The sequence below is a fragment of the Rhincodon typus genome, chromosome 17, assembly GCF_021869965.1.
Source record: "Rhincodon typus isolate 14 chromosome 17, sRhiTyp1.1, whole genome shotgun sequence".
NCBI lineage: Eukaryota > Metazoa > Chordata > Chondrichthyes > Orectolobiformes > Rhincodontidae > Rhincodon > Rhincodon typus.
Window position 1 is genome coordinate 870,161 of NC_063348.1, and position 16,102 is coordinate 886,262.

At 43.8% G+C, this 16,102-nt stretch overlaps 1 protein-coding gene across 1 annotated transcript in view; it reads left to right on the top strand.

Annotated features, from left to right (window-relative positions):
* The window catches only part of madd (MAP-kinase activating death domain), a 224,082-nt gene that overhangs the window by 170,693 nt on the left and 37,287 nt on the right, over window positions 1-16,102 (top strand). The window contains exons 20-23 of the mRNA XM_048607272.1: window positions 3,360-3,454; window positions 4,938-5,021; window positions 14,980-15,138; window positions 15,595-15,715. Of these exons, the coding sequence (XP_048463229.1) occupies window positions 3,360-3,454; window positions 4,938-5,021; window positions 14,980-15,138; window positions 15,595-15,715 (459 nt within the window). The remainder of the gene's footprint in view (window positions 1-3,359; window positions 3,455-4,937; window positions 5,022-14,979; window positions 15,139-15,594; window positions 15,716-16,102) is intronic.

Below are 16,102 nucleotides of genomic sequence, written 5' to 3' on the forward strand. Positions count from 1 at the left end.
TATATATTTATAGAAACTTCTGTTCTCTTTCTTTATATTCTGAACTAGTTTAGTCTCGTAATCTCTTACTTTTCTTTATACCCTTTTTTATGATTTTCTGTTGACCTTTACCGTTTTCCCAATCTTCTAGTTTCCCACTGATTTTTGACACTTTGTACGCCTCATCTTTCAATTTGATAGCCTCCCTTATTTCCTTAGTTATCCATGGCTGATTACCCATTTTCTTACAGTCCTTCCCTTTCACTGGTATACGCTTTTACTGAGCACTTTGAAAAATTACTTTGAAAGTCCTCCACTGTTCCTCAACTGTCCCATCATATAGTCTTTGCTTCTATTCTACTTTAGCCAACTCGTCCCTCATCCTATTGTAGTCTCCTTTGTTTAAGCACAGGGACTTGGTATTGGATTTTACCTTCTCACTTTCCAGCTGTATTCTAAATTCAACCATACTGTGATTGCTCCTTCCTGAGACAATCCCTAACTATAAGATCATTAATTATCCTCAACTCATTACACAGGATCAGGTCTAGGATAGCTTCCAACCTCATCGGTTCTATTACATACTGTCCAACGAGGCTATTGTGAATATATCCAACAAATCCTCAAGGCTGACTTGGCCGACCTGGTTCAATCAATCGACATGTAGATGCCTTCCTCTATGCCTTCTGCCTGTGCATCCAAATTTCTTGAGTTCTTAATAGACAACTTTTTCCCTAGCTAACCATTTGCACTTCCTGTTCACAAAAGTCTTTAGGGTTTATTTTAATATTGCCTGTATTAACATTATTATTGTTGCACATTATTATCTCTTGACCTCTCTCTGTCTCCTATACTAACATCTCCAGTTCCAGGCTTTGCATAATCTTCTGCAGGCTCCTTTCAGTGTTCAGTTTTAATTTCATTTCCTTTTTTATCCAGGGTATGTGACCTTGGAAAATGCTACCCTTTCTCTGGAAAGGGAAGTGCCTAGCTTGTGCCTGAGCTCCGTCTCCCCAGAACTCAAGAACAAGGTTCTACTCATGTTAAATAGAAAAAGGTTATGGTAACTTGTTATCCAATTTCCCACCACCATCCCGACCCCACATTCCCTCCATCAATATCCTTGAGAATCTAGCATGGTTGAGGGAAGAAAGTGCTGTGAATCTCACTGGAGAAGCATTTGACTTTGATCTTGGACTGGGGGTGGAATCTTTATTGCTGTGGGGAGAGTACTGGGTCTGAAGGTGCTCCTGTAGTGGCTACTCTGAAGCTCAGTGCCAGAGTGTAGGAAGCCTAGAAGCAGGTCTCTAGTTCTCCAGATAACTTAGTAATGTGGGCCATACTGGCAACCTCAAGCTTCACCAGTTCTCGGGTCACTACCAAGGAGCTATCTATCTCTGTGTGGGAGTGGCTTCTACTCAGTTGTGTTGTGTCCTCCATTTCACCTATTCAGCCGATCTCTGACTGTCTGTCTTTCTTTCCTGCTTGCAATGCATCTTGGGTTGTAGAGTTATGGAACAAGCACCAGGATATGAGAAAACAAAAAGCTTTGGAGAAACAGAGTAAGGACTTTGACAACTCAGCCCTGTCGTACAAAGTACTTTCTACTTTTAGAGCTAGACACCCTAGCTGTGTCTTCTGTTTGAATCACAGTCCTTTGCAATCTGTGCCTTAGACTCGTCGTCCCTCACCTATGGATATGCTATTGGGTTTGCGTGTGTGTCTCTCTCGCTCTCGCTCCCTCTCCCCTCCTCTATTTCTTTCTCCAGATCACTCTCTTCACCTCAACCCCTCGCCCATGCTCTCTTTCCCACCCTTCTCCCTGCCTCCCTCCCTCTTGCACTGTCTCACCAAATGAACCTGCGGGTGCAGGTGTGAGGGAGTGCGTGGGGAGTGAGCTCGTTGCTGTGTAGTCGCAACGCATGCTTGCGTACAAGCTTGCTGATTGGTCCTTTGGCCTGAAGTCCACCCAGCAAGTGACCAATGTGCTCAGGTTGAGTTCAGCTCTTTGTCTTCCATTGCTGCCCTTTGAACCCATTGACATCGGTGTCTTGGGTTGTGGGATGCTACCCAAAATGATTTGGAATCGGGCTTTCATTTTTACACATTACATTGCAGGGCATTTGTAGCCACCGCTTACTGAAGAGTGGGTAAATTGGAAACCGGGAATTGTCCAAGTATCTCTATGTGCCGGCTGGTGTCTGTGGCAAGACCATTCAACACCTCCAGCTTCAGAGAATGCAGTGATCATCCAGAGCAAATAATGGCCAAAAATTGCTGCTGAAGGGTGATGACAGGCCATACATAGAGTGATGTTATCAGCAATGGTTTCACACTGAAGGACATGAGAACAGGGAGTGCTTTCCCTTTTAAAGAGGAATATGAAAGAGTGCAGAAGCAATTTACATGAATGGTTCCAGGTTGAGAAACTTCAGTTATCAGGATAAATTGAAGAAGTTGGGGAAGTTAGAGAGAAGAGATCTGGCTGACGCTTTCAAAATCATGAGCTGGCTGGGCAGAGTAGATAGGGAGTAGCTACTTACCCTTATAAAAGGAAAAGAATGAGAGGGCATAGATTTAAAATGATGTACAAATGGAGCAAGAGTGAGGGGAAAACTTTTTCACAGTGAGCTATTAGGATATGCAATGCACTGCCTGGAAATTGAGGCATTCAAGGGTATTGAATATTTTTTGGATAATGGTGTACAAGGATGTGGAGAAGGGCAGGAGATTGGCAGAAGGTAATAGAGCAGATTGCAGGCATGGTGGACTGAATAGTCTCCCTTAGCACTGTAATAATTCTGAGATTCTGAAATGACAGGGATCTGGGACTTGCGGAGACATCTCCAAAGGTGATCCCAGCTGCTTCCAGAGTTGGTCAGTTTGAGTGGAGAAATAAAAACAAACAGACTTTTTTTTTCCTGTGCAGGTTTGGGTGAATTCTTCTAAGTAATGGGGTTTTCGATGACAGGGTTAGTTTGGGTGATTGTGAGTTGTAGGACTGTCATTACTAATAGTTGGGTGGGGGACAGTAAGATTCGGGACTATAATTGGCAGGTGTGGCTAGAAGTGAGAGGTTGTTTACTGATTTCGATTTTGTGTCGTTAAGATTGTAACCTGAGGGGCAGCCTTTCAGATATGAGCCATTGGTGTGAAAACTGAACCATTGAAGAGAGCCTTGGGGAAATGGTTACTGTACCACACCAGCGTATCCCTTTCCAACCTGTAGCACTGGAACACAAATAGCTTTAGTCTCTGGTTTCCTGAGAAGCTTTCCCTCCTTGACACTGCAGCGAGAGCTGGAGTGTTGTAACTGATTACAGGTTGCGGTTCGGCCTGGCTCCTCTCCCAAGATGTTCACGTGGGTCTCTTGCCTCCAGGTACTGAGGGCCCCAGACATGCGTCTGACTTGGACCCAGATGAGAAGAAATCGCAAATCAGCGCCGATAGCGGTTTGAGTGCGACCAGCTCGCAGGTTAGTGCTTACTGCTTGTTGGTAACAGAAGTAGCGACCTGTGGTTGCAGTGGTAGATGGGGTACAGGTGATGGGGGATGGAGCTGAGATGGGGAAAGGGTTGCTGGGTTTGGGTGATGAGCCATAGCTGCTGGTGGGAAATGGTCTGGGACAGTGCCAGGCAGAGCCATGCTTGTTTAATGTTCACCGCTGAATGCATTGGTGAATCTGTCATTGACAGTAGCTGTCATTGGCTGTGATACTGAAACAGAATTCAGTGTGGCTGAAGAGTTGGTTTCTTTGTTTAGGTGGCGTTCAGGGGCAGCACGGTGGCTCAGTGGGTTAGGACTGCTGTCTCACAGCACCAGGGACCCGGGTTTGATTCCATCCTCAGGCGACTGTCTGTGTGGAGTTTGCACATTCTCCCCGTGTCTGCGTGGGTTTCCATCGGGTGCTCCAGTTTCCTCCCACAATCCAAAGGTGTGCGGGTTAGGTGGATTGGCCATGCTAAATTGCCCATAGTGTTCAGGGATGTGTAGATTAGTTGTGTTAGCCATGGGCAATGCAGGGTTACAGGGAAAGGGTAGGGGAATGGGTCCGTGTGGAATGCTCTTTGGAGGATCGGTGTGGGCTTGTTGGGCCAAAGTGCCTATTTCCACACTGTAGGGATTCTGTGATCCTATGAGGCGCGTTAGTGAATGATTGAATGCAGGTCTGAAATGCGTTTCTGTTGACAGCTATCTGGCAAGTTGCTGCTTTCTTTAAACATTTTGGAAATATAGCAGTATGCTTATTAAACATTTCAGGTCAGATACAGCTGAAAAGACAGGGAGACAGGATTGCAGAAGCTGTCTCGGACATGAAAGGAGCTAGCAAAGAGCTGCTTCAATCATAAATCAGGAACAGCGTCAAGTTGCATAGGTCTGAGATTTTTTCTTTCTTTACCTTTTGCCCTAAAAGTGTTCCATTCTGTGAGAGACATGCTTTCCAAATTTGGAAAGTGATGAATGATTTTAGATTTGTGAATGTACTTCATGACTTCCATTCTGTCAAGCCACCACTTTTCAAACTTACCCTGAAAACTGGATAGGTTCTACAACAGGAAATGATTCTGCCAGGATGAAGCTTGCCTCAATATTTCCTAGTGGGGGAGGAGAGGGTGATTGAGAAATTTAGAGCCAGGTCTGAGTGCTCCTTCATGGCTTGAATACAGGGAATACAGCAGTGTCCTGTAGCCTTATATTCCTGGCTTGGGCTGCCAACTTCAGACATAATGTGTACAAGGACTAGAAACTGCTGCATAAACATGGATGTTGTGAACATCGGTCCTCTCCTGATTGCTCCATCAGATTAAGACTGATTCAGCTGTCAGCTCAATCAAGCGGTTTTAACGTGAAATTATCTTCCATTTTGGTGTTGCTGTTAATATTCTTTCCTTTATTCTTCTGTCCTCTTGCCTGCTCCTTTCCTGCACTTCCCCTCCTCACCCTCTCGACGGTGCCAGAAGAGTGACAGTGAGTCTATCACCAGCTCCGAGCCGCCTGCACTCACCCGGAGTACCAGCCAGGAGTCAGAAAGCAGCACCGTGGTAGGGCAGTGATAAGCTGGGGCATGCGTGTGGCGCTCCCTGCCTCTCGCGCAGTATCGTAAAACAAACTGTGTCACCCAAAATGGAACCTCACTCCCAACTCCCAGCTAACACAATCCAGATTCATACAGCACAGGACAGAAACTGACCAGCTGCTTAGCAGAAATCCCAAGAATCAATAGTATTTAGCCAAGATACTATGGCATGGGCGGGGCTTTGAGGTATTGCCTATCACTACAAACAATTTCCTTGGGTTTTCCAGCGTGGATTCTGAAGCAAATCAATCTCTCTGCTTAAAGAAGTAACAACATAAACCCTAATGTGTGCTCAACCATGAATTCCACAGGTTTCACATGGGAGGCTGTTGGTTACACCCAAACCTGTGTGGACCTGTGCAAATTATGAGTACAGCAAGAAACTGAGAAATCTTTAGAAAATAAGAATTGTTTGAAGAATGATGGGGTTCTGTATGGATCAGTGTGGGGACCACTATTCGTTCTTAACTCATTAATATAAGACCCATTGATACAATTCCCATCTACATAACTCACATCGAGAATTCGGATTTGAGCCTTCTCTATTTTGATCTATTCATGGGGTGCAGCATTTATTGCCCAAGCTTAATTTCCCTTGAGAAGATGGGAGTGAGCGGCCTTCTTGAACGGCTGCAGTTTTTGAGGTGCAGATGCACCCCTACAGTATATTAGGGAGTGAGTTCCAATGCAGGATGATAACCTCCAACAAGTGAGGCGGTGGGATCCATGGATGGATTTTGGAAGTTACAGAACCCGTGACAATGCAGGAAACTGAAAAATAGTGGGTGCAGGAAGAGAAAAGAATGTAGTCTGTGTACTGTATTGAAATCATACTGATTGTTGAAAACAGTTTGCTGAGGGGCAACACTCTCTTTCCAACCGCCATAGAGCAGTCATCAGTTCAGGCAGTGGGATGTTTAACTGCAGTCATTACAACAATCTGACATAAATTATGGAGCTCTGGTCCCACTTTACAGGACGCTGGTGGGAATGGATTTGAATACTGTGTCCAGTACGTGATCACTGGGACATGAGGAATAAGGGCAATAGAGAGATGACTGACTATAAGGAATGAAAATATGTCTTTGAGGCACTTGAATTTTCCATTACATTAACAGTGATAATATATTGGCATCAAAACCTACAATGACTGTCATGGCAACCTCTTTTTTTTTACATTAGTCCCTTGGATCACAGCACTCTCTTTCCTTCATACGTGCTCCTGTTAAAACAATGGCATTGTCTTTTCCAGGCATATGAATAATTAACATGTAAATTTTCAATTCCTGATTCATTCTTCTCTTGTTCTGATGTTGTTTTACTCCCTATTTCTTTCAAGTAGTAGCACTCGGGTATTGGCTGCCTGTACAATATTCTTAGACCTTATTACTAATTAAACACATTTACCCAGACACTTACTATATGAGACAGACAAAGGTCAGAGGTTCAAACTTAATTTCATTAAACACTTCAAGTTTAGGAAACAACTCTTGCACCACAAATTAAGTGAACTTTTCCCCACATTAGGCTGACTGCCTGGAAAATCACACGCTACCCATTCTGGTGAACTTGACTGGGCTGGTGGATTCGATTCAAGAGCTCTGTGAGTGGGGCCACTCAGTTGTCGTCTTGATACGAAAGTGGGTCTCTCGCTGAGGAATGGCTGCCAGGAGCCCCTCCTTATTCCCCCTTTCTGACTGTCCTGGAGTGTTCTCTGACTTTAGCCATTGGGGCCATAGGACAGGAGTTACAGCACCCAGTGAGGCTAAGTCAGGTCATCCTGGTTGTGTTCCAAGATATGATTACTCCATGGTGCCAAGAGCTCTGGCCAAAACTGGGGAATACACAAAAAACATAATGTCTCTCCCTGTGGATCTGACTGAGTACTTCTTAATGAGTTTTGGGTCATAACGACTCTCCCATTGTTCAATATGCAATACAGGTCCTGGACTGATCTTTATTTACTTTTGACCTGTGGTAATCGTGGCCTCTTAGCATTCCTCAGGACTTGCTTGTAGCAACCTTTTAGCTAATTTAATGGTTGGGTTGAGTTGCTTAGTACATTGGCTGTTTGGCTGTATTTCAGTTCTGATTCAATTTCTGAGTGAGTCGTTTGGAATCACCTTCTCAATTCAAGATCCATTTGTTGCATTTCTATTAAAGAAGATGGGCTCAGTATATCAGCCTCATTCTCTTTATCTTCATCTCTTTTACTTAAATTTTTGAAAATTATATCTGATAACTTTTTCCAAAGTACCTCCCTTATCATAGTCATCTATTCCTCCTGTCTAATGTTATGGGCCTGTATCCAGTCACAAAACAGGCAGGAAACAATCCAGGATGTTCCTCCTATGGCTCTGTTTCTTTTATCCCAATGGTGGTCCATCACCTTCAGTGAAGCCAATGCTTATGAACATGCCAGGTCATTTCTCATGATAAAATTAATTATTTTTAAAGGGATTTATTTCCCAACTCCAACTACAATGTCACCATTTACTAAGTCACGCTTTAATTCAACTGTTCGAATTAGTTTGTAATCTTCATGTATACCTCAAATTAATATTTTCTCCTTCGTTGACCCCTCTGGAAGACGTGTGGTATCATCAGCCAACATCAGTGACTAAAATAGAAATTGCTGGAAAAGGTCAGCAGGTCTGGCAGCATCTGTGGAGAGAAATGACAGTTAATGTTTGGGGTCGAGTGACCCAGCCTCAGAACTCAGAACAGAGTTCTGAGGCTAGGTCACTCGATCTGAAATTTTAGCTGTGATTTCTCTCCACAGATGCTGCCAGACCTGCTGAGCATTTCAAGCAATTTCTATTTCTGTTTCTGATTTGCAGCATCTGCAGTTCTTTCAGATTTTATTCAGCATCAGAGACTGACTTGCTCCTGTGTTTCTCAGTATCTTATTGGTCTACCACCTTGATTTGCAGTGTAAGGAACTACTTGCCCTTTTGAGGTTAAATATTCAATACCTCCAGTTTTCTGATTCTCTCAATATTCAAAGAAGAATTTTCTTGGTTGTCCAAAGTCATCACTTCATTCTTAGTGCATTCTAAGGAAATATGATTTCTTTTTCATATTTCCTTTCCCAATAGTCCCTTTCCTGAAGATTCGTTAGACATTCCGGTGACAACAATTGGTCTCCCATTTAACTTTCAGCAATGGACTTTAGTATGCTCAGTCTTATAAATGTGAAAGCATGTAACTTTTCCTGTATGGTTTTTATTTCAAGCTTTTCTGCTTTATTACTTTGTCCTTTTTTTTTCTCTCTAAAAATAATTCCTCTTCCATTTGAGGATTTTCCAGACCTCCACCTTCCTTGTGAATTCCCACATGATCATCTCCTCACCTGTAACTATCGGTGAGAGATATCATCAGTATCTATCAGAACTGCTGCTTCTCTGATCTTTGATACTTGACACTCACCTAAATTGGATTTAAAGCTTGCAGGTATCCTTTATCTGAATTCTTCCTGAATTATTTTCCATGACGTTCCAAAACTTTTGTGATTTCAATGACTGAACCATTGATCCCACAATTTTCCTTGAAAATTTTATAAATGTCAAGTTAGATTTATTTGTTGTGCTAGGTTTTAATTGATGAGCAAGAGCAAGTTCATAAGTATTGTATATTGCATTTTTAACTGTTTCATAATCTGCAGATTGTTCTTCTGATAAACATGCATAAGCATTCACAACTGTCGTTGGCAAAACACTTTGTAATGGTCACATCTAAGCATCTTTTAACCACTTTGTCTAACCAGCTACCTTTGCAAGTGAAATATCTTCTAACACCATTGAGTGTCTACACTTTACAGGACTCTGGTGGGAATGGATATTGAATACTGGGTCCAGTACATGATCACTGGGATAGGAGAAAAAAAGGGCAATAGAGAGAAGACATCACTATAGTTGGAATTATGATCTGAGCTACTACCTCTTCTTTCGTCCTTTAAGATTTTTTGTTGGCCAAATCATGTTATCTAATTTCTCATGGCTCTCTTGAGTTAATAGTTTTTAAATGTCATCTTCTTTCCTATTTCAAGCTTTCGTATTTCCAAGTCTCTCTCCTTTTTCATTTCCTGTTGTTTCTTCCTCTTTCTTTGCAATTTCTCTTCTGCTTTTCTTCCAGTTCTGTCTAAGGTTTTTTCATTTCTTTTTCTCTTTTTCATTTTGAACTGGATTGTAACTTCTTCTAGCTGTGACATCTTAATTTCAGGTGGCACCTTCTTCTGATTCTAAAGGTTAGATAATCAAGTTCGGTGTCTCTTCCTTACTAGATGAATATACAAGCAGGATAAGCTATTGAATCCTAGAATCCCTACAGTGTGGAAACAGGCCATTCAGCCTATCGAGTCCACTCCAACCGTCCGAAGAGTATTCTACCCAGAAACACCCCATCACGGTAACCCTGCATTTCCCATGGCCAATCTACCTAACCTGCACTTCTCTGGACTGTGGGAGGAAACCGGAGCACCCGGAGGAAACCCACACAGACACATGGAGAATGTACAAACTCCACACAGACAGTTGCCCAAGGGTGGAATTGAACCTGGGTCTCTGGCACTATGAAGCAGCAGTGCTAACCACTGAGCCACTATGCCGCCCATGTGTGGAACAGTGGCTCAGTGGTTAGCACTGCTGCCTCACAGCGCCAGGGACCTGGGTTCGATTCCACCCTCGGGCAACTGTCTGTGTGGAGTTTGTACATTCTCCCCGTGTCTGTGTGGGTTTCCTCCCACAGTCCAAAGATGTGCAGGTTACATGGATTGATCATGGGAAATGCAGGGCTACGGGGAAAGGGGAGGGGGATGGGTCTGGGTGGGATGCTCTTCAGAGGGACGGTGTGGATTTGTTAGGTCAAATGGCTTGTTACCACATGTAGGGATTCTATGAAATAGATCCTACTTTCTACCTTCAGTTTATCTGTTACATCTATCAATTTAGACTTTGTCAAACAATCCACTGTTATATGGGGTTCCAGATTTATGAATACTTGTACTTAGGAATGCGATCCCATACAGGGGTTTAATTTTAAAGATCCAACATACAAGCATTTCCTGTTCTTAGGTCTACTTTATATTGTCCTGCATTGTGTTCTGACTTGCGTACAAATCAACTTGCGAATGAATTGAAGAACGGAAACTATTTGTGAACTAGGAACTGCCTGTATGTCGTCTTCTCCCAGGAAACACTTAACAACATTCAAAGCCCTTTTCAAAATCCAATCCACGCAATTACCTCTACTGCAACACTCCTGTATTATGTTCAACACTTTCATTACTTGTTTCTTGAGCAGCAGAATAAATGCCTCTTAAGTGAACTCAAATCGCAGCAAGCACCTCCCCTTTTTGCAATCCCAGTTGATGCTACAAGTGGACACGTCAGATCCCAAAATGAAATCCAGTTTGATTGTTTTCTTTTATTTAGCATGGTCTTTCACTAAAACATAGGTCCACAGGCTACACGTTTTCTTTAAGGATAAAACAAGTTTATTCCAAATAAATCAAATCAAAGAAAAAGAAATCAAAATATCTGATTATACAACACTTCCAACGATCTTAAAACACGTGAAAAAGTCTCAACTATTTCCCAACATCATTACTTTTCAGTGATTCAGATCCAGAGAAATTATTCTTCTGTATGAAATCTTTAAGATTGCCTTCAGGGAAAGGGAGAGATGCAATGAGACCTGGGTATCCTTGTGCAACAGTTGCTGAAGGTAAGCGTACAGGTGCAATAGGTGATGTAGAAGACAAATGCTGTGTTGGCCTTCGTAGAGAGAAGGTTTGAGTACAGAAGCAGGGGTGTCGTTGCTGCATTTGTACATGGCATTGGGGAGACCACTTCTGGAGAATTATATGCAGTTTTGGTCTCCTTATCTGAGGAAGGATATCCTGGCTAAGGACAGAGTGCAACAAAGGTTTACCAGACTGATTCCTGTATGGCAGAACTGATTCTGATGATTATCTCGATTGGTTAGAATTATGTTCATTGGAGTTTAGGAGAATGAGGGGGCAATCTCATGGAAACCTATAAAAATCTTTACAGGACTAGACAGGGTAAACACAAGAAGGATGTTCCCAATGACCAGGAAATTCAGAACTGGAGCTCTCAGTCGAAGGATACAGGGTAGGCCATTTAGGACTTAGGTGAGGAAACATTTCTTCAGAGTGGTGAGCTTTCAGAATTTTCTGCTGCAGAAGAGATTGAGGTGAGAACATTGTTTTCAAGAAGGAATAATACTGTGCTTGAGGGTTAAATGGATCAAAGAATATTGGGAGAAATTTGGAACAGGATGGTCACATTGAATGGCAGAGCAAGCTCAAAGAGCTGAATAGCTTAATACTCCTATTTTCTGTGTTTCAATAACTGCACTTTGTTCAGTATGTTGCTATAGCTGAGTAGTCATTTGTGTTCCATAAGCTACGTTTTGCCTCACTGCCTTCACACTCTCTCTCCTGCTTTCCTACTGAGCAGTGCTAGTAAATTATGCATCTGGAGGTTTGTTAATTTTTGGTGATATTTCTGCTGGATTGCCCAGTTGTGTATCATGACTGTGACCTGCCAACTCTGCAACATATTGCTCACCCTGACCCACACCTCCATTCCAAGGAATTGCCACAGTCAGGATCTCCCCCGCCATTAGAATTGTGAAGGCACACATCTCTGGCTTTGTTCATCTCTGAATCAGAAGTTCTGGATGTCATGGCTTCAGGCATCTCCAGTAGGCAAGGGACAGCTTTAACGCAACCAACTAGTTCCTCTCTACCAAAGCTGTCTACCTCTTGTAATAGCCTGAAGAATTCTTCAGCACACCTCTATTTGGATCCTTTTATTTGTCAATAGTTGACATCTTAAAATTACTTAGATGGGATTTGGAACTTTAAGGTTTCTTCAGTCACCTTTGTGGGGGTTCACGTAGTACCTTGTGTTTGTTGATTTAAGAAGCATTTAACTCTTTAGAATCAAAGAATCCATACAATGTGGAAAGAGGCCATTCGGCCCATCAAGTCTGCACGAACCCTCCAAAGAGCATCCCATCTATACATAGGCCCTTACCCTATCCCTGTAACTCAGCATTTCCCATGGCTAATCCACCTAGCCTGCAGGTCATTTGACACTGCAGTCAATTTCCCCTGGCCAATCTACTTAAACCTGCACAGGAAACCCACACAGACAAAATTGAACCTGTGTCCCTGGTGCTGTGAGGCAGCAGTGTTAACCATGGAGCCACCACCCTTATGGATGTCTTTCAAAGTTTTCCCCTTTTCACCCTCAACCCAACCTGGGCTTTAGAGTCATGGAGTCATAGAGTTCTACAGCACAGAGACAGGCCTTTTGGCCCAAACTGGTACACGCCAACCAAAATGTCCATCCACGCTAATCCCATTACCCTGCACTTGGCCCATATCCTCCTAAACCTTTCCTATCCATGTATTTATCCAAATGCCTCTTAAATGTTGTTAATGTACCCGCCTCAACCACTTCTGCTGGTAGCCCATTCCATACGTGTACCACACTGTGTGTATAAAAAAAAAAGTTGTCCCTCAGGTTCCCATGTATTCTTTCCCCTCTTACTTTAAACTGATGCCCTCTAGTCCTCGAATCCCCAATCCCGGGAAAAAGACTTAAGGGCATCCCCCTATTCCTGCAGCTCATCATCTTACACACTTTCTATAAGATAGCCCTTCTCAGTCTCCTACGGTCTTAAAAAAATGTTGTAGCTTGTCCGACCTCTCCCTATAACTCAGTCCCTTGAGTCCTGGCAACGTCCTTGTAAATTTCTTCTGCACTCTTTCCAGTTTAATAACATCTTATCTATAGCGTAACCAAAACTGAACACAATATTCCAAGTGCAGCCTCACCAAATTCTTGTACGACTGCAACATAACTTCCCAACTTCTGTATATCATATTCCTCAGAATCTTCTCAAGTAACTTACCTACCACAGATGTTAAACTTACTGGTCTATAATTCCAAGGTTTTTCTTTGCAGCCTTTCTTGAATAAGGGCACAACGTTCGCTATCCTTCAGTCTTCCGGGACCTCACCCACAGCCAACGATGATGCAAATATATCAGCCAGGGTCCCCACCCACGATTTTGTCTCTAGCCTTTTGCAGGGTTCTTGGATATATCTGATCAGGACCAGGAGATTTATCCACCTTCATACATTCTAATACTTTCAACACCACCTCTACTGTGATATGGACTGTCCCCAAGATATCGCCAGTAACTTCCCCAAGTTCCCAAATCTTCATGTCCTACTCCACAGTAAACACAGCAGAGAAATATTCATTGAGGACCTTGTCCATCTCCTGCGGTTCCACACATACTTGTCCACTTTGGTCCTTGAGGGGTTCTATTCTCTCTCTAGTTATTCTTTTTTCTATTAATTTATTTAAAGAATCTCTTCGGATTCACCCTAATCTTCTCGGCCAAAGCTATCTCATGCCCCCTTTTCACCCTCCTGATTTCCTTCTTCACTAAACTCCTGTATCCCCTATGTACTTCCAGGGATTCCCTTGATCCCAGCTGTCTGCTGCTGAGCCATGCCTCCACTTTTTTTATGGTCAAAGCTTCAATATTTCTTGCCATCCAGGGTTCAGTACTCCTGTCAACCTTGTCTTTCACCCTCACAGGAACATATGGACCATGAACTCTAGCTGTCATGCTTTTAAGGGCCTCCCACATGCCAGAGGTCTCTTTGCCTACAAACAAACTATTCCAATCAACCCCTGCAAGCTCATGCCTAATTCCATCAGAATTCACCTTGCCCCAATTTAGAACTTGAACCTGTGGACCAGTTTTGTCCCTCTGCATAACTATTTTAAAATTAATAGGACTATGGTCACTGGTCCCAAAGTGCTCACCCCGTCCCTCAGTCACTTGTCCTGCCCTATTTCCCAAGGGTAGGTCGAGTTTTGCCCCTTCCCGAGTAGGACCCTTTATATACTGCTTGAGGAAACTTTCCTGAGCACATCTAACGGATGGGATAGAATTTGTTAACACTATGGCAGTCCTAGTCTATGTTAGGAAAATTAAAATCCCCCACTATGACAACCCTATTGCTCCTGCAAGTCTCCCTAGAATCCCTGCACATTTGTTCCAGTCGACTATTTGGGGGCCTACAGTACAACCCCAATAACGTCACCATCCCTTTCTTATTTCTTAGCTCCATCCACAAACCCTCACTGGATGATCCCTCAGTTATTTCATCTCTGACTACTGCTGTGATACTCCCCTTAATCAAAAAGGCAACTCCCCTCCTCTCTTTCCTCCACCTCTGTCCTGCCTAAAGCATAATGCCCGGGCACATTAAACTGCTACTCCAGTCCCTCCCTTAGCCGTGCTTCTGTAATGGCTATAATATCCCAGCCCCATGTACCTATCCACACCCTCAGTTCATCAGCCTTACCCGTCAGCCCTCTTGCATTGAAATAGATGCAATTTAATCTAACAGGCATTCCTCGCTCCCTGTCCTATTCCAGCCTGACCTGTCTCTTCAACTTGCCTATTCTGATTTTTCTATTTCCTTCCAGCCTGACACTTGCCTCCCTGCTGTTGAGGATCCCACCCCTCACCAGTCTAGTTTAAACCATCCCCTGTAGCACTAGCAAATCTGTGCTTTCTATGTGCTTCCCACTGACCCCCACCCCATTCCCCTCATGGCAGCTTCCTGTATTCTGTTCCCCCACTAGGGGTTTTTATACACAATTTATCATCCCTTGTAACCCTTACTGAAATATTCTATACCCAGATTCCCATTACAACCCACACTCCTCCCCCACCCCCCCACACTTACGGACAGATAATGTATTTGGTACAAGTACATTGTTGGATTGAATGCAGCCAGCGGTCTGAGCTGTTGCTGCATCTAGGCAGTTGACACTCACTCGTGTTATCATTTATTGTTGCAGGTGAGTAACAGTTCCGGAGAGACCCTGGGTGCTGACAGTGATTACAGCAGTGCTGCTGGAGAAAGTGTGACAGTCAAAAATACCCTGGGGGTAGCAACATCCAGAGGAACGCTCTCTGATAGCGAGATCGAGACTAACGCTGATACCAGACACATCTTCGTAAGTCTCCCGACATGCTCACCCACAGCGACAAATGGGAACAGTGTGTTTACCCCTCCGTCCCTGGGTGCAGGATGATATTACTGAGTCTGGAATAGGTTAGCTGACAACTGAGAAGCACCTGCTCTATTCCCAGAAGAAGTCGTACCAAACCCCAGAGAATGAGAGATTGGGGTGGGGGCTGTCCGAGGGGAGAGGGGACTAAAGGTGGGGGCTGACCAAGGCGAGAGGAGTTGGTCAGGATGGGAGATAGAGGGTTTCCCTGGAAGACCCTGTCATCTCTGTCAGAGGGGAGAGGGTGTAATGTGCGCTCGAAACTGATGTCTCCCAGAATGAGTAGAGCAGGCAGAATGAGCAGTGGTGGGGAGTCTGGGGATTGTAAGATTGATGCTTAGTCAGTGTGTGTACAGGGACTGACAGTGAAAAGTTCAGTGCTGACAGTGTTCTCTATAACAGGGGAAACCACACATGCTGGCAGCTGGCTTCAAGGCTGCGAAAGGTGGCAGTGCCTATGCCCAGGCTCCCAGCCCACCAGAGGACACCAGTCAGAGGGTTTACCTCTTTGAGGGACTGTTGGGTAAGAACAGAAACAAAGTCTGTCTTTTTTGTTTGAAGTTGATTTGTGAGTGCAGAATGAAGAGTGACTTGCACCAGCTCTTTATCTTAGAACCCACAACTCTTCCTATGGCACCAGCCATTGTTACAGTGCTCCCTCACCCCTTTAGATGGGGAGACCACCACACAGTTTGTACATGAAAAGGGGACATCATGAAGTTTGGTGTCGGGAGGAAATCACTGCATGGCCAATGTGTTGAATTGCTTCTGTAAGAGTACTGAAGTGTGTGTGTGGTGCACTGTGTGTGCTCTCTTTCTCTGTGTAGTGGTGGTGGTTCCCTGTCCCTCTCCCTCTCCTTCTCCCTCTCTCTCTCTCCCTCTTTCCCTCTCTCCCTCCCTCTCTCCCCCC